General features: G+C 35.2%; 1 protein-coding gene across 5 annotated transcripts in view; it reads left to right on the top strand.

The window, feature by feature from the left end:
• The window catches only part of CREB1 (cAMP responsive element binding protein 1), a 61214-nt gene that overhangs the window by 3895 nt on the left and 38759 nt on the right, over positions 1 to 18560 (top strand). For 4 of the 5 annotated variants that reach the window (XR_434178.3, XM_031028232.2, XM_006733374.3 and 1 more), the window contains exon 2: positions 14121 to 14242. The exons of the other annotated variant lie outside the window; for it this stretch is intronic. Coding sequence is in view for 3 of the 4 variants with exons in the window: in XM_031028232.2 (XP_030884092.1) it covers positions 14129 to 14242 (114 nt within the window). In the remaining variant the exon portion in view is untranslated. The remainder of the gene's footprint in view (positions 1 to 14120; positions 14243 to 18560) is intronic. 5 annotated transcript variants of the gene reach the window in all.

Genomic DNA, 18560 nt, shown 5'->3' with positions numbered 1-18560 from the left:
CCCTCCTGCTCATTCCCATTGCCCAAGTGTTACCAATTTCTTTTTTGTCCTTTCAGAGGTAATTCTATCCATATAAAAGCAAATACTTTATGTATTCCCCACCCCGTGCCCCACACTTTTTTTTTAACAAATGATAGTATACTATATACACTATTCTATATCTTGCTTTTTTTCACCTAATATGGCTTAGCCATTGGTTTATATCAGTACATAAAGAGCTTCCTTTTTTTTTTTTTTTTTAATGAGGCATCTCATTGTATGGGTGTACCTGTATTTATTAACCAGTTAGTAAGCTAATTTTATTTTTAGGTCTTGTATGACCTTCTAAGCTAAGGGAATCTGTCATTATGCCTTTATTTCTTTAAATGAAAGACATTTCCTTTGAATGAGAAATACCAGTTTCTAACAGGAAGTGGTTATTTGAACTGCCTTACTACCTTTTTAGCTCTAGTTTTTAAAGTTTTAGTGAAATGACCCAGATGTACATGAAAAGGCAAATTATGTAAGAGTTAACTCACAAAGTGAGTTCAGTCTGAATTTAACTCTTTTGTTGAGATTCTTATACCCTGAACAGTCTTCCATTATTGCCGCCAAAAAAGTGTCAGTAGTTTTTTCCTCTAAATGAGAAAGAACATCTCATGTAGTCTAGTCTTTTTTTTTAAGCAGACTATTCTCATGTGATATTACTACTCAGTAATGCTGGTTAGGGTGATAGCTTTTTCCCGGTGGTTTCTGTTTTTTTTCTTTCTTCTCATTAACTTTTTCTTTGATGATATTCCTATATTTCTTAGTGTAATTATCAGTGAGTTTTTATATTAGATACCTAGGTAAATAGCAATAAATAATAACTAATAATATATAAATAGCAAGAAATAAATGAGTTTCACCTATATGCTTGTCTACTTGGACTTTACTGCTTAGATGATTTTGTGGTGTGTGTGTGTGCGAGCGCACGCGGCAGCAACAGCGGGGGTGGGGGGTCCCTGGTCAACCAATTGGACCAAGTAATACTCATTTCAACTAGAACACAAAACAAGTTTCAGTACCTCTCTTTTTTAGCTCGTCTAAGTAGCATTTAAATATAGTACCTTCTACATGCAGTTAGTATATTTATCTTTAAAATACACATGCTGTGTTTTAAGTTGATTAAAATTAGAAAATGATAACTAATAATCCAGCAGCAGGGACACACATAAATCTTTTATCTTTCAAAAAAAAAGTCATTAAATGAAGCTGTTGTGTATCTCATTTTTTGTATGCTCAAATTGACAGTTACCATGTGCGAAAGTTCTTAATGTAAGAATATTGCCTTACTAGTATTTTGAGGATTTACAGTATTATATAAAATATTGACATGTTTGGTTTTTACCTGCGCAGTGACTAAAATGTTTACAAAGCACTCATCTTTACAGATTTGGGGGGCTGGGGATAGATAATTGAAATCTGTAAAGGCAGAAAATTTTCCTTCTGGAACATATCTGTGGGCAACCAGGGACTTAAATGAAATCTCACGGTATCCTGGAATCAGTAAATTGTCTTTTGTGGTGGAGGTAAAGATCATGAACTAAAGGGACAAACTGATAATGTGAAAATGACTGTTTTCCTCTGCCAGTTTTATATGCTAACTCAGTCATGATAGAAAAGCTTAATCCTGGTAAGAAGAAAGGATGGTTTTAAACTTAATACTGATATCTGTAAGTGCTGGTTTTTGAGACATATTTAAAACCTGGATAAAGAGTAGCTATTGGATTTTCTTATTCAGAATGCTTCTCTCCCCTTAATATATATACACTCTTTGTTTTGTTTTGCATTCTTAGCTCTGCCAGATGTGGCTTTGTAGAGATGTTTTATTTTCCCTAGAGTCTTACTTACCTGTCTTCTAGGTTATCAAAAAGGAAGGGGGGAAGACTAGTCTTTCATATTCTGGTGTTTATTCCAACAGTTATAAGTAGAAGACACTATTTTACACCTCCAGTGCTGAAAAATTACCTTTAATATGTATTTAATCAGTTCTTGGGGCTAGTTACATGCATTTCAACTTAAAAAAAAAAAAAAGTGGTACTCCTTGATAAACTTTTAAATGCCTGAGTTGCTTTTTCTTACGATTGAGTTGAAGTAATAAAGGAGTTTACCATGAATGAGATGGGCTGTCTGAACAAAAATGAAAAGCACTTAAAAGTTTTTTTTCTGCTACTGGATTAAATTAGGATCTCTGAAAAATCTAGTAAGGAGCAAGGTTAGAGAATAAGAGGTCTGCGGGATTGATGGTGAGTTTTTTGCCAAAAGGTGAGAAGTAAAGACTGATACTTTGTTGTAGAAGAGAGAATTAAGTGGGAACTTAAAATTGCTAAGAAAGACCTTGGTGTAGGAGTAGAGGGTAGGTCTGAAAGTTGATGGTAATAGAAAATTTCTTTCCCAAAGTTAGTGAATCTTTTCTGAAACTAAGATTTCTTTCTTCAGTTTTAAGAGTTTTCTAATGAGCTGATTATCTGTGAGTTTCTGGTTATAATTATATGACGGTATAGATGTAACTAAAAATGCTTGTAATTTAGCCAAAGCTGACTTAACCATTATTTCTGAGGGTTGTTACCCCTCTTTGTGTAGATGATTGGCAAATAGGAGACTCAGAAATACATTGTTTATCACTGAAGTGAAAATTGTTGTTTGTTCCGAACTATCTGTACTCCTAAAGGAGTATCATTTCCTTGAAAGTATCAGTAGCAGCTTTGTTTGCTATGACCAGTAATACTAATGCTTTGGTTTAATTCACTGTCATTTAAGTCTAGTCATTTATTCAGTGAACATTTATTGACCATTGACTTTTTATAGTAAGTGAAATAATTGTAAGAAAATTTATTCAGGTAAGTATTTTTATAGATATTAAATGAAGCGTTGTGCTAGTTGCTGTAAACAGTAAAACCTGAGTATATGGCTCCTGCCCTCAGAGAACCTACATACAGTATAGTGGAGATGACAAAAGTAGTCTAAGAAAGAAGGATGTATGCATGGCTCAATGTCAGTTCTTTACTACTGTTCTGAAGAGCTGTAGAGTTTAGAAGAGAAGGAATTTAGTGAGGAAAAGTTTTATGAGAAAAATAGAATATAAATTGAATGCTAAAGAACTTGGATAGGTAGCGATAAAAGGGAGTGTGTTCTAGGCAGTGGCAAGGACAACAAAAATGAAGACATGGAAGCAGAATGAGGTACAAATCAAGATAGAACAACTTTCAGTGAAACATTTTAATTTTAGTACCATATTTTAAGAATTATAAACAGTTTATTATGATGTCTGTTAGGGTATAGTGTATTACTCATAAACTCTACTATATTGGGGGAATTCAAACTTAACATTAAGTTTTACCATTAAGGGAATAGTAACTCCTTCATTTTTTACAGATGACTAAACTGAGCCTTGGAGAGCTTAAATGATTTATTTGCTGGTAGAGCCTTTTCCCTGAGCAAGAAATAACAGTAAGCATAGTCTTCATCACTGTTTTTGTAGCATTATCTTTTTGTGAAGAAGGTTTTCATGTTTCTAGCTTTATTGATTACTAGGATTTTTGTTCCTAAACAGTAATACTTTAGGTTTGTAAAAGTTCACTTGGAAGAAGTATTCTAGCCAAGGTATTAAAAAAATACATTGGTTTCATTATCTTACTAATTAGATCTACATCAATAGGAGGGGCGCCTGGCTGGCTCAGTCAGTAGTTTGTTGACTCTTGATCTCAGGGTCATGAATTCAAGCCCCACGTTGGCCGTGGAACCTACTTTAAATAAATATAGAAATATTTTTTAAAGGATCTGTATCGGTAGAAAGATTACCAATAAATAGCCAGCTCATGTTTTTTTTTTCCCCATAATTCATTGTGTATCTGTCATTTCAAACTGGAATTTTATGGTTTTAAATCATTGTTATTGAATACTTGTTTGGAGGGAATTGATAGGCAACCTGGTCATAAGGATTAGTTTATACTTGCCAAGCTCTGTGTTGTGTGTTTGTGTGTGTCTTTTTATATAACACATATTGTATCTCTTGTTACAAGCTTGTAAGCTCTTTGAGAGAAAATTTCTTGTCTGTTTTAAACTCTAGTCCCCATAGTTTTCGGTAGAACACTTATTATGTAATAGGCGCAGAAACTGTATTTGTTTAATGAATGATTCCCTCTTGGGAGGGTCACAACTTTGAAAGGCAGGATTAAAAACAGTCCCCCTGTGGAGATGCACAGAGTAAAGGAAGCAGACATATATGCTTCAGACAGTTAAAACTTACTGAAATTACAGATTTATTTTTTAAAAGCCAAGGAAATTAGTCTCATTTTTCCATAGCTTAAAAAGGAGTTTTTCTACTTCAAGTTTTCATTAAACTCTGATGCTTTACTAATCCTTTTTGCCTCTGAGACATGAGAAATGGCCTGAGATTGTATTATTAATCAAAACGACCTTACCAGAAATCACCACCAGGTTGGTTTAAAAAAAAGTACATCAGTGATTGTACATGATTTTGATTCTTTCAGGAATAAAGATACCTAAACTTGCAGTGAATCTTTTATCAGAACTGTATGTAAAGTCTTTGCTGTTGTCTGCATGTAATTTATCAGCTTTGTAGCTTTACCACTGCTAATTTTAAAATGTAGTCCAATATATTCTTGGTGCCTAGGTGCTTGGGCTTTTTCTAGCAAGCAAAACATAATAAAAATGCTTAGCCAAAAAAAAAAAAAAACCTTAGCATGTGGCTTAATTGTCCATGGGGTTCCATTGCCAAATAGAAAGAATTCTTCACATTTTATAATATTGGAGGCTGTGTGGTATACCTCTGCAGTCTTTTAAAATCCTTACAAATCTCTTAATATGTCTAGTTCTCCATCTGTGAAGTCAGAACTAAAACTGGGATTCCTGTCTTATGACTCCTCCTGTAACACGTGCTGTCTCACTTGAGGAAAAGTGAATTGTCACTCTTCCATGTCTAATTTGTAAATAATTCACCAAGAATAGCATTTCAAAATTTAGTTCAAAATAGACCTGTCAAAATAATAAATGTTAACTTCATAAACACACTTGGATATTCATTTTCCATTTGAATGTAGTGATTTTCACATAGTCCCTCGGGTTTTATTGAGTAAATGGAACAGTAGGCTTTAAATATTTAACGTCAGGGCATAACTTTTGTAGGTCCTTACAGTTTAGCATTGAGCTAGTTTATGAATCAGAACTTAAAATACGAAGACAGTTTCACTCTTTAGTCAACACAGAAATTGCTTTTCTATAAGTAACTGTTTGTAGGAGGTGTATAACCCTTTTTTCCTTTAAAAAAATTCATTTCCAAAAAATCCATTTATTAGAACTTATATAGGTAGCTTATGTAGGATCACGTCTTTGAAATGCTTAAGGTGTAAAAAGCTGTAAACATAGTATTGGATAGGAAAGAAAGGAAAATAGGAAGGGATGGGATAAAATGTTACTATCTAAAATAATGCACAGTCATGGTTGCTGTCTCGCTAAGCAACACTGTTTGTCTCTTGGTGACCAGATACATGAAGGCTTGTTTGAGAGCCATGAGTAGTCAGTCTTACTTGAAGGCAAACAAGGCAAATACATTTTGCCAGTACTTAGAAAATAACGACTTTGATTTGAGAAAGCACTAAAGCTTTTCTCCTGAAAGTTAATATAGAATTAGTCACATCTTATAGGATGACTATCATCATGCAGCTCATTTCTATAAATCATGTAACATTTTTCTAATTCACTTCTGTTAAATACTTCTTTGAGAACAGTGTCTTTCTTGTAGCACATGCTACACATTTAAAAATAATTAAAAATAGCATTCAAATATTGTGATTACAGAAATGCAGTAAATTGTAAAATATGAATATTGAACTTAAAGCCATTTCTCTGAGTTCAGTCCAGTGAACAATATAGTTCAGGGAATTAATTTTATTAAATAGCATGGAAAAGTTTCCCTGTTACTGTATGCTGCCTTTTTTGGTAGTAGTGGTTGGGTTATACTGATATTTACTATTAATACAAATAATTTATTAAAATATATAAGCAAATTTTCAGGCTTTTATTTTTGTCTTGTAAATGTTTAAATCTCATCAAGTTCAAATCACACAAATAACTTTCCCTTTTCTTGCCTTTCTTTAATATTTAGACTAGAAGCAGAAGTATGGATTTATTCTCCTAATTAAGGGAGAAAGACCTTAATAAGAGCACAGAGTAAACTTTCTGAAAACTGTCAGAATTTACGTAGTTTAATAAAGACACTGATTTATTTATTTTAGTTTATCACATTTCCTATTCATACTCTTTCTCAAAAAATGTATATAACTTCATTTTGATAGTGTGATTATTCTAATTTAATAAAATTTTATAGTTAAAGTTGAGATATCTGTGTTGTGGGGTATGTGTGTGTACATACATACATATATACGTACCTACACATTATGTACACATATACAACATTGAATCAGCTATTTTCCTTTCTGGTTTCAGTGAAGATATGCTAAATTTAATACCACAAGACTTTATTATTAGCATCAGAAACCTGGAGCATTGCTAAATTTCCGGTATTGATTGCATACACCTCAGTTGATCTAGTTTGAGCATATAATAAATGACAAGTATTTCAAAGTTAACAACCCCCAAAAAATGTACAGGGAAAAAAAATAGAGGAAAAAAGGCAGTGCAACATAGTTATTGATTCTTGGAAAGCCAAAGTCTGTTGTGTAGCACCTGAACATTTTGTTACTTTCTTTAGTAAATTAATCATAACACTTTAGAAAATTAATCAAGACATGTTGAGAATGTGTTAGCAATGCTTTCAGTCAGTTATAATATCCTTAAAAGTAAATAAGCAGTACAAAATATTCTGTATTGCCCATGGCTGTTTCTGGGTATACTTCTGCAAAATATTTTTAATATATATTTGACTATGACAACAAAATAGTCCTATAGTTTTAAAATCATGTGCCCAAATGTGCCTTTTGCTATGGTTACCCTGGAGACTTTTAGACTTCTACTTGTGTGATTTCCTTAAATCACTGGGCTTTTGAGATTAAGAGGAGTCAGCCACTTGCTAGGGTGCAGGGGGAGGTTTTTTTTCTCATTTATAATTAAGGTCATTTACATTTTTAACAATCACAGCAAGTATTCATGTGTTCCATTAGTTATGGATGCATTATTCTTCGGTCAAAATTCATAGTTCATTTCTCTGAATATGGTAGATACTCATCTCATCCTAAATTGGATTAAATTGGTTATAGACTTAAGGGATTAAAAAGTAAACTAGGTTGTGGGGGAGATGGGTTTATTTTTTATAAACTTGAACCTGAATAGAATGTTTAGGATCCTAAGGACTGGGGCACTTCCTAAACGTCAAAATATATTTAAATACTTTATCAACGAGGGTTTTACTTGTTAGCTTTAAAAATATTGACAATCCCGGGGCGCCTGGGTGGCTCAGTCGTTAAGCATCTGCCTTCGGCCCAGGTCATGATCCCGGGGTCCTGGGATTGAGCCCCACATCGGGCTCCCTGCTCAGCGGGAAGCCTGCTTCTCCCTCTCCCACTCCCCCTGCTTGTATTCCCTCTCTCGCTGTCTCTCTCTGTCAAATAAATAAATAAAATCTTAAAATAATAAAATAAAAATATTGACAATCCCTCCAGCATCCTTCTCAGCTTGCTTTATTTTTTTATGTGTTTGCTTGTTTTAGAGAGTGAGAGAGGGGGAAGAGGGGGAGAGGGAGAGAGAGAATCTTAAGCAGAATCCACACCCCATGTGGTGCCCAATGCGGGCTTCTATCTCACAAACCTGAGATCATGACCTGAGCCAAAGTCAAGTCACTTAACCAACTGTGCCACCCAGGTGCCCCTCAGCTTTATTTTTTACACAATACCTCTCACCATCTGATTTATTATACATTTTACTTTCTCTTCCCTGCTCTACACACTAGAATGTAAGTTCCACAAAGATAAAGTTTTTTAAAAAATTTATTTTGTGTATTTCTTTTTCCCCAATAATTTGACGGTACCTGACATATAAGTTCTCAGATATGGTACCCTAATACAAGTATAATGTATATAAATTGTTAAAACTGAAGATATTATTGGTTTTATTTAGTTACTAATGGTGAATTCTCCCAGGATATATTGCTATATAGAGTAAAAGTAAAATTCATTGCAATATAAAAGTTCTAAACGCAATAACTTTAAAGAGACATTATTCTCAATTTTCATTTTGTCCTAGTAGGTAGTTTCTGATTGCTTTAGAGTGACTATTCTGTTATCATTTGTCTTCTCTCCTTGCCTCTATATAGAGTCTGACACCAGCCACTGATTCACTCATTTCTCTAAAGGCATACTAATGTAAGCCTTTGCTCATACCATTTTTCTTATCAGAAAAGTTATCCTCCTTCCCCAAATTTATGGTGCTGTGTCCAACTTCAGTGCTTCTTTGGAATTTCCCCACTCTCTTGACTATTGCAGAACATTTTCTCTTCTTTTAAATGTCATGGAAGCACTCATTTGACACTATACTGAGAGGTTTATCTAAACTACATCTTAAAGTTGTAAATAGTGTCTTCACTGTGTAAAGGATACCTAAGTGATACAGTCTTAGTTAAGTTTCTTGAAGCTTTCTAAGATGGAAAGGAAAAACTTCTTTGTCCTCTTCGAAAATTAAGAAAGGGGACGTTAAAACTATTTAATAACTAACAACAGTTGTGACCACAGTAACGTAATGAGTAAAAGAGGTGCTGTCCACCATGTGAGAGAATCTTTATTAACTAGTAGTCTGGTCTTGTAGCATTTTTTTTTAAAGATTTTATTTATTTATTTGACAGAGAAAGAGATAGCAAGAGCAGGAACGCAAGCAGTGGGAGTGGGAGAGGGAGAAGCAGGTTTCCCCTCGAGGAGGGAGCCCGATGTGGGACTCGATCCCAGGACCCTGGGATCATGACCTGAGTGAAGGCAGACCCTTAATGACTGAGCCACCCAGGTGCCCTGGTCTTGTAGCATTTTTTAAAAGTACTGCTAACTATCTCAAGTTGTATTGCATTCTCATGATTTTATATATCAGTAAGTGGTAATAGCTCTGTATTAATCCAAGATCAAGAGGCTAGGTAACCGGGCGCCTGGGTGGCTCAGTTGGTTAAGCGACTGCCTTCGGCTCAGGTCATGATGCTGGAGTCCCAGAATCGAGTCCCGCATCGGGCTCCCTGCTCAGCGGGGAGTCTGCTTCTCCCTCTGACCCTCCCCCCTCTCGTGCTCTATCTCATTCTCTCTCTCAAATAAATAAATAAAATCTTAAAAAAAAAAAAAAGAGGCTAGGTAACCTATTCTTAGTGAATCTGCCTTTTACTGTCTATACATATTACTGTAGAGTAAAAGGAAATACTTCATTTATTATATATATACTATTTTATTAAGTGACCTGCATAATTATGTGTGTGTATATACATCTTGTGGTGTCATTTCCTAGGATCAGAGCATTTAAAATTGGAAGAGCTCTTTAGTTCATCTTCCTAGTTTTTACAGATGAGGAAACTAAAACACAAAACGTTTAATTTTTCCCATGACCACCTGGTGACAGATCCAGCTTTCCACCGAGTATTAGGCTCCCTTTCCCCACTACTCACAGCAGCATTGTTTATTTCTCTCAAGAATAACACTAAGATGGGGCGCCTGGGTGGCTCAGTTGGTTGAGCGACTGCCTTCGGCTCGGGTCATGATCCCATGGTCCTGGGATCGAGCCCCGCATCGGGCTCCCTGCTTGGCGGGAAGCCTGCTTCTCCCTCTCCCACTCCCCCTGCTTGTGTTCCTTCTCTCGCTGTCTCTCTCTCTGTCAAATAAATAAATAAAATCTTAAAAAAAAAAAAAGAATAACACTAAGAATCACTTCACTCTTTATTTTTCATATTAAGAAGAATAACTCTAAAGAGCATTATAACAAAATGATACATATCTTTGTGAATTGGTTTAAACATTTTTGTTTCTTTTAGGCATGATACTGTTTTGAAATTTATTATAAACTTACGGTTCTAAAGGATTATGCTAATTTTTAGAGGATAAATCATGAAAATTCCCAAATCTTAAATATCAGTACCTCCCAAATTTTGTAATTCTGAATTATTGGGAGAACAAGAATCCCCAAACTGTCAAGCTAATACTAGATTTTCAGTGATTTCTAAGATCCAATATGTTTCTCATATTCAAGGCCCAGTATTTATAGAATATTCTGAATTTATATGTACCTGATTTTTTACTTATTTTATAGTAGTATTCAGTCTTTTTTTATTTTTGTGTTCCTGAAAAGCATTCATTTGTGTAGTGAATTAAGAATCTCCTTTCTTGGGATGCCTGGGTGGCTCAGTCAATTAGGCATCTGCCTTCGGCTTGGGTCAGGATCCCAGAGTCCTGGGATCAAGTCCCGCATCCACCTCCTTGCTTGGCGGAGCCTGCTTCTCCCTCTGTCTGCCGCTCCCCCTGCTTGTGCTCTCTCTCTCTCTCTGACAAATAAATCTTTAAAAAAAAAAAAAAGGGGGCGCCTGGGTGGCTCAGTTGGTTAAGCGACTGCCTTCGGCTCAGGTCATGATCCTGGAGTCTCGGGATCGAGTCCCACATCGGGCTCCCTGCTCAGCAGGGAGTCTGCTTCTCCCTCTCACCCTCCCCCCTCATGCTCTCTCTCTCTATCTCATTCTCTCTCTCAAATAAATAAAATCTTTAAAAAAATAAAAATAAAAAAAAAATTTAAAAAAAAGAGTCTCCTTTCTTCAAACAACTTTGGAAATACACATACTGGCTACAGTAATTGATCCTGTGTCTGGATACTGCACTTCCAGCTAGACTGTTTCTTGGTTGATAGAAAATTGAAGATTGTAGATGTGATACTGTATTATCTCTTCTCTCACCACCTGAAGATTATGAACAGAAAAGAGCAAAAGTTTTTGAAGTCCAAAAAGAATACACCCACTTTAAATATTAGTTTAGTCTGGTTGAGAGACTATTTCAGTACCTTCATGGTAAAGGCCAAAAGAATAATGTCTGTGTTAGTTCAGTCAGTGAGTTGCTTATCTGAAACAAATTGTTATTCCTTATATAATTCTCACCTGCACTCTGAGAAAAGCACTTTGAGAATTTTCTGATCAAAGACAGTATTTGTACTCTTGCTTTGGATGTTGATACCTACTCGAGCTAAGAGTTAAAAAATTAAGAAGGCTATTCCCTTCTCTGAAAAAAGATTAATAGTCTGTTGCCTGAATGAAAGAAATGACAATAAAATACTGGCGGTTTATATGAGAGAATCATATGCATTGGAAATATCACGCTTGGTTGTTTTGGTTTTTGTATGTGTGTGTGTTTTGTTTTTGTTTTTGTTTTTGTTTTAAGAATTTTACCTAGTTGGGGAGGGAAGAAGAATGCAAATCACATGCCTGTTTTGAATGTGTCCTTGTAGCTATAATTATTTATGTTAACTAGCGGTTTTGTTTCTTTATTATAATAATGTCACATTTTATTTTCTGCAACAAAAAATTATAATGATGCCCTATACCTTAAATGTCAGAAAAAAAGTAGTTTTGATGTGGTATAATAAACAAAAACAAAAGAAATATGATCTGTGCCATAGATTGCTTTTAATCAAATGGGCAAGTGAAACTATATGGATGACAGCACAGGTTTAAAAAAAAAAAACATGGCCTGGAATAAAGTCTTTCAAAAATGGTTGGCTCATACTCTGTCTGCAAAGGATGTATTATGATGATCAATTTGTATTTGTCTTCATTCTCATAAAGTGATGGCTTAGGGAGAAGATGAAGAAAAGTTTATGGATTTCTGTCCTTATTTAGCTTGACTCAGTTCAGTCTTGTCCTCAAATGGATTCACTACTTATTCCTAAGATTAGGTTTTATTGTTTTCACATGCCATTTTCTTGCAGACCAAAAGTATAAACAACATTTGGGATACATAAACCATCTTGTCGTTGATGTTGCTTTGTTATTTTTGATGTCTTTCTTAATTTTTTTAGTTTAAAAGAACACAGACTGTAAGTATATAATTCAGTTACCACAAATTAAGAATAAAATTATTTGATAAATTTTTAAGAATAGTATTTTTATTCTTTGGAAATGTGGGGTAAACAATTTAGGCAAGATTTAAACAAAAATAGTAATTTCATATAAAATATATTTAGGATTTAAATTTTTTTTTCAACAGGTATCTCAGAATCATGATTGAAATAATAGTTTTTGGTTCATAGTTTTCAAAATGTTATTCATGACTTCTGGTATTAAAATCTTAAATTGTACAAGTAATCCTGAAATGGTGCTGACGGGAAGAAAATAAAATACTAAAATATGTAAAAAGTAAAAGGTGAAAAAGTCATCCTGTCCAATTCCACCACATCTTCCTCTCCTCAGAGCTACCACTTACAATTTAGCATATAACTTCCCACACCTTTTTCGATGCATATACATGAGACACATTTTATAACAATTTATTTGACTTTTTTTTTTTTAACATAAGTAGAATTCTCTTTTACAGTATATACGTTCTGTGACTTGCCCTTCCACTCAGTTTGTCTTGGAAAACTTTATATGTCATTACATTACAGCTAGACTTCTCTCTCTTTCATTGCTGTAACTTCTCGAGTGGTCCTTCGAATGATGGATACTTGTTTCCAGTTTTTCACTATTATAAAAAAATTCTACAGTGAATATCCTTGAACATACATCTTTGTGAACTAGTCAATAATGGAGTTTCTTATTCTTATTGACTAGTAGTTTCTCTGTATTCTAGATGTTAATGTGTCGATTATACGTGGCAGATATTTTCTCTCTGTGCACTTGTCTTAGTGTCTTTTGTCATATGAATGTATTAAGTAATTATGTAGTCAAGTCTGTTGATCCTTTCATTTGTCATCTCTTTTGTGGATTCTGTATATCTAAATTATTTATACTCCTTTCCACAGAGATATTTTTACTTCCATTTTTACCTGTCACTTATAAAACTTTTTATAGAACCCTGTGAATGATGGCAAAATGTATTAGAATGTGGTACGTTCTGATGGCATGTAGTAATCACATAAGGATCAGTCGCAATTTTGATTATCAATTTCAGAGTTATAAAATAAAAATAATAAATTCTGGAAAAGTATTGGGGTTTTGTGTTATTTATGGAATCACTATAGGTAGTCGTCACTATTAATAAATTCATTTTTGACAGGTAATATGCCAGGCACTAAATGACAACAGTAGTACACAAGTGAGAAGTAATCCCTTTTTTTTGTGAATCCTTTAGACATGATTATCACCAGAAGTTTATTTATTTCTGTTACCAGAAATATCTCATCTGCATGTAGCTGCTGCTGCTAAGAACTGTTCTCCACTAACTTTTGCTGCCATTCAGTGCCACATTACCCAACAAATATACTAGCAAAGCAGGGTCCCAAAGTAAAAAAGAGCAGCCTTGATTAACTTACTCAAAATGTTATTTCATGTATGTGTGCATGTGTAGTGTTGCACACTGTACATGGAGTGAGGAGTCAGAACGCTAAGATTTGCAGTGTTTGGGGCCTCTAATTTGGCTCTGTGGCTATTTATCCCACCTTTCTATCTTGATACCCCACAGCTTGGGCTGATTTTGTCCCACTACCAGTAATTTCCTGTGGAGGTAGCTTATAATTTTCTGTTTCTGCCCTATAACAGGAGGGAATAGCCTCATAGGAAGTACCATGAAGCCAGTATCTCATACACCCTGGTATCAGCTCACTTCTGCTCTCTACCTTCTCTCCATACCTGAGGAGTACAATTTGAAAAAATAGAATTTTACTGGCACCCTCCTCCCCTTGTTAATAGGAGAGATTTGTGGAAGGGAGGAATCCCTTCTTTCTTCTAGATGGAATAACAAGGGAAAAGACAGGTGTTTTTTTTGAAGGGACTAGAACTTCTGCAGCTCAGCAGACTTGGACAAGTTTGACAATAATTCAGCTAGATTATTTTTTAACTAGATTTCTGAGTGCATTTGCTAACCTAACCACACATATACCTATTTATAACCTGAAATTTGCCTTTAAAGTCACAAAAGCACAAAGCACTGTAGTGCTTGTAACACTCTTCCATATTATTGTAGGTAACTAAATGACCATGGAATCTGGAGCAGAGAACCAGCAGAGTGGAGATGCAGCTGTAACAGAAGCTGAAAACCAGCAAATGACAGTTCAAGCCCAGCCACAGATTGCCACATTAGCCCAGGTATAAAATACATGGAGAGATTCCAAGTTATGTCTCTTCCAAGAGGAATATGTTTTAGACAAGAGGATTTAGTTTTTATTGCAGAGATATGCATAGAATGAGCAGAGACATTGTTAGAATATCAAAATTCCTATTTACTTAGCGTAATTTTAGAAATGATTCAGTTAACAGAACAGAAAAATGTATTGTTAAAACACTATTTGTAGTGACCTGATTCAGAATAATGACATTTTAACTAATGGGTAGAGATTGTCTCTCTTAAACAAGGGAAGAAAACCTGATATGGTAACTGCTTTTTTTTTTTTTTTTAATCACACAGATTTAATTTGAGGCATGGGAATTTAATCTGAGAGGCTAAGTTTTCTATGTGCTTAAACTAAAAAATAGGGTAAGCAAATAACTTGACACACAAGTAAATTTCAAGGATAATAGTTTTGTTTCCTGTATCTTTTAAATATAATTCATGATTCCTTCATTTTGTCTTTGTCTTAAACATTCTATCTCTAGAGTTATATTCACTCATCTTAATTTTTTGTTCTGATGTATTCTTCCTCAAATATTTTATTATTTTTATTTATTAGATATTATTTATTTATTATTATTTTATTAACCATTATTTGCATATACATATGAGTAAGAAAGATAGTTAATATAAAAACCAAGTAACAGACATAAACCTGCTAGGTAAAAGAGTGTGATATTGTCTCTTTCTGATAAAGGCTCCCAGGAGAAAACAATCCTAGCAGAGGCTCTACCATGTTGAGCTTCGGCTTCTTGAAGAATTTAAAAGCCCTCCTTGGGAAGTCCCTGAGCAAGAATGGGTCTTGGAACATAGGGGGCTAACCACAGATGGTTACTACACTGAACTAAAGTATGGCCCAAATACTGGATCTCCAGCAGGAATATAGTCAGAAGGAGTGGGCTGCTCTATGTTTTCTCCTAAGAGTACTGGGGCCTGCCTCCAACCCTCAGGAGTAAGGCAAAGCAGAATATATCTGGGGATGAAGTAAATACTTGGATCAGGTGCAGGAATGAAGGGGAAAGAGCCAGGACTTCATCAGTACATGGTCAAGGCAGACATGCACAGATCAGAATCTGGGGCTCACCCAAGCATTTGACCCTCTGGTAAAAAGAAGATACAATGCCAGAAGGGATCTTGGTGATGACAGCCACTATTCTGGCACTATTCTGTGTGATCTGCTTGTCCTCTAAGTCTGCTATATAATCCATTCCTGAAAATTCCTTTGCCCCTACTGTCTTTCTGTTACTGAGTTTGTGTCCTTGATATAGTAAAGCATGTTTTCCAGTGGTTTCTTAAGCAAGTTTGGGTAAAAAATTCTTGGTAAAGAAATAATTTTTCTTGGGGCACCTGGTGGCTCAGTCGGTTAAGCATCCAACTCTTGGTTTCGGCTCAGGTCATGATCTCCCAGTCGTGGGATGGAGCCCCACGTTGGGCTATGCGCGTAGTGCTGAGTCTGCTTCAGATTCTTTCTCCCTCTCCCTCCACTCCTCCCCACTTGCGTGCGCTCTCTCTCTCTCAAATAAATAAAATCTTTAAAAAAATTTTTTTTTTCTTAAAAATTTTGAAGGCATTGATCCACAGTCACCATGTAGTGTTGCTATTGGAAAAGACTAAATCCATTTATTTTCTCTCTCTGGTATCTTATTTCTCTCTCTTCACAGTGCTTCACTATTTCATTATTAGGGTCTTGGTTTGAATAGTTTTTATCCATTGTGTATATATATTCAGTGTGCCCTTTTATAGTGAAAACTCAGGTCTTCGATTCTGGACAATTTCTTTAAATTATTTGGTTGAAGATTTTTTTTTCCTCTCTTTTTTTCCTAGGATCCTTGTGATCTAGATGTTATACCTATAGGATTGTTTCTCTGATTTTCTCATCTTTTCTCTACTGCTTTCTCTTTGTCTTTTTGGTCTGCTTTCTGGGAGATTTCTTCAGTTTCATGTTCCAGCCCATTTGTTGAATGTTTTATTTCTGCTGTCATGTTTCCAAGAGTTCCTTTTGTTCTCTGAATAGTCCTTTTGTATTTTAATAGCATCCTGTTTATGTTTCACAAAGGCAATATTTTCTGTCATCTCTGAGAATATTAATTAGGTTTTAAGTTTTCTTCTCCCCACATAGATTTTCCTCTGTATAAGCTTTTTGCCCTTCAATTTGTTTTGGTCTCCATCTTTCAAATTAGAAGCTTTCTTCAGATGTTTTATAATCTGTGCTTGTCTGCTCAAGTTTAAAGTAAGGGACCAAAAAACTGTATCAGAAGCTCTGGATGTGTTTGGGGCCTAATAACTATGAGTTGTGAACTTCACATAGGGTGATTATGGCCTTCCCAATGTCAGTATCTTTTAAGTCTTTATTTAGCCCCTTGTCATTGATTAGGTTCCTCAGGGAAGGCTTTACTGATTCCCTTGCTTATACGGTAAAGGCCTGGGAGCTAAGAGAGAGAAGACGAGGTTAATAACCCCACCTTCAGCAGTGTCTGTTGTAGGCAGTCAGGAGACCCGCTCTCCAGAAATTAATTCTCCATTTTTCTGTCAGCATGGGGTAGATTATTCCTCCACAGGGAGTGTGGGGAGGGGATCCAGTTGCTTCTCAAAGAGCCTTCAACCAGCCTTCCTTATTTTCAGCCTTTCCCTTTACTCCACCTTCCAGGGTAACTTAGATCCTGAGCCTCTTAAGGATTTTATGGTTCAAATCAGGCTTTCCCTGCCTCTACCACATGAGTTGGCCTTCTGAGGTCTTCCAAGTTCATTACCATTCATCCTTCTTCTTTCCAGCCTCCAAAACTCTTACTATTATCTCTTTTCCCATTCTTTGCTCATGTGATTGTGCCTGTAAAAACAAAATCAATTTTACAAAGTTTAATTGATTCAGGAAGGAACAAAATAATATACACATGTCTAAGTTGTCATCTTTATCAGGCAGTCCTCTAGCATTTACCTTTAAAAGCAGAATGACATGATGTTTGAGTTTTAGAAAAGCTAGTTTTCTGTTCCCATTTGTGTAGTTTTTGTTCTTTTTATGCCTAATTACAGAGTTTATTCACTTGCTCATCCAAGTCCTTAACACATACCTTATGGATTTTTGTCATAATTTCCTTTCATAATTCTGATACCTGGTATTTTTTTGTTGTCAGTATTTAATAAAAGAAAAATATAATAAAATTGTCAAATCCAAGATTGTAGTGATTTGAATAATGAACAGAAAAAAATTCAGCCCAACTAGTAAAGGAAGAAAACCAATCTAAAACAATAATGAGATGCCTCATTTTACTTTTGGAATTTACAGGGGTTTTTTGTTTTTGTTTTTGTTTTTTAAGTTCCGGGCTTGAACTCTCAACCCCGAGATCAAGACCTGAGCTGAGATCGAGTCAGATGCTTAACCGACTGAGCCACCTAGGCACCCCTACAGAGATTTTTCTTTTTTAAGTGGGAAGGAAAAAACAGTATCGGTTTTGACTATGAGAATGTAAATTTTTATGGATTTAACTAAAGAGTTAGGTAAAAGGATGATCATTGCCTCTTCCTTGCAGTAGGCAAATTTGAAAACCTAAATATCCAATAATAAGGAATTTATTACACAGAGTGTAATTTTTATTGTGCAGCCATTAAAACCACTAAAGAAAATCATTAATGGTATGGAAAGATATTTATAATGGATTGAAAAGATAAATTAGATTCCATGATAGTGTGTTATAAAAATTGAGCGCATACATGGACCTTTAAAATCACCTAGATCTGGGGCGCCTGGGTGGCTCAGTCATTAGGCGGCTGCCTTCAGCTCAGGTCATGACCCCAGGGTCCTGGGATCGAGCCCCGCATCGGGCTCCCTGCTCCGTGGGAAGCCTGCTTCTCCCTCTCCCACTCCCCCTGCTTGTGTTCCCTCTCTCGCTGTGTCTCTGTCAAATAAATAAATAAAATCTTAAAAAAAAAAAATCACCTAGATCTACAGCAAAAATATTAACAGCGATTAGCTCTGAGTGGTAGGAACATAAGGGATTTTTATCTTATTTTGTATATCTGTATTTATAAAGTTATAATGAGAGGAGCCGTTCTGTAGAATGATCAGGGTACAGAAGGGATTAACTAACTCATTGAGTTAGCTTGTTACATTTATTCTATAAAATAGAGAAGAGGATGTAATAATTGCTTCAAGTATCAGAAGAGTTTTTGTATGGAACTAAGAGGAGATACTTTGAATAACTTAAGGTTGTGGTTCTCAAACTTCAGTGTAGGGGAAAGTGTCCTTAGGTCCACCAAGAGAGTCTAACTTTATAAACAGGCACCCGTGTAACTCTACCG

This window comes from Leptonychotes weddellii, chromosome 3 (assembly GCF_054177405.1).
Source record: "Leptonychotes weddellii isolate Sample4059 chromosome 3, ASM5417740v2, whole genome shotgun sequence".
Lineage (NCBI taxonomy): Eukaryota > Metazoa > Chordata > Mammalia > Carnivora > Phocidae > Leptonychotes > Leptonychotes weddellii.
The sequence above is the reverse complement of the archived record's forward strand: the minus strand, read 5'-3'. Positions and strand labels throughout refer to the sequence as shown.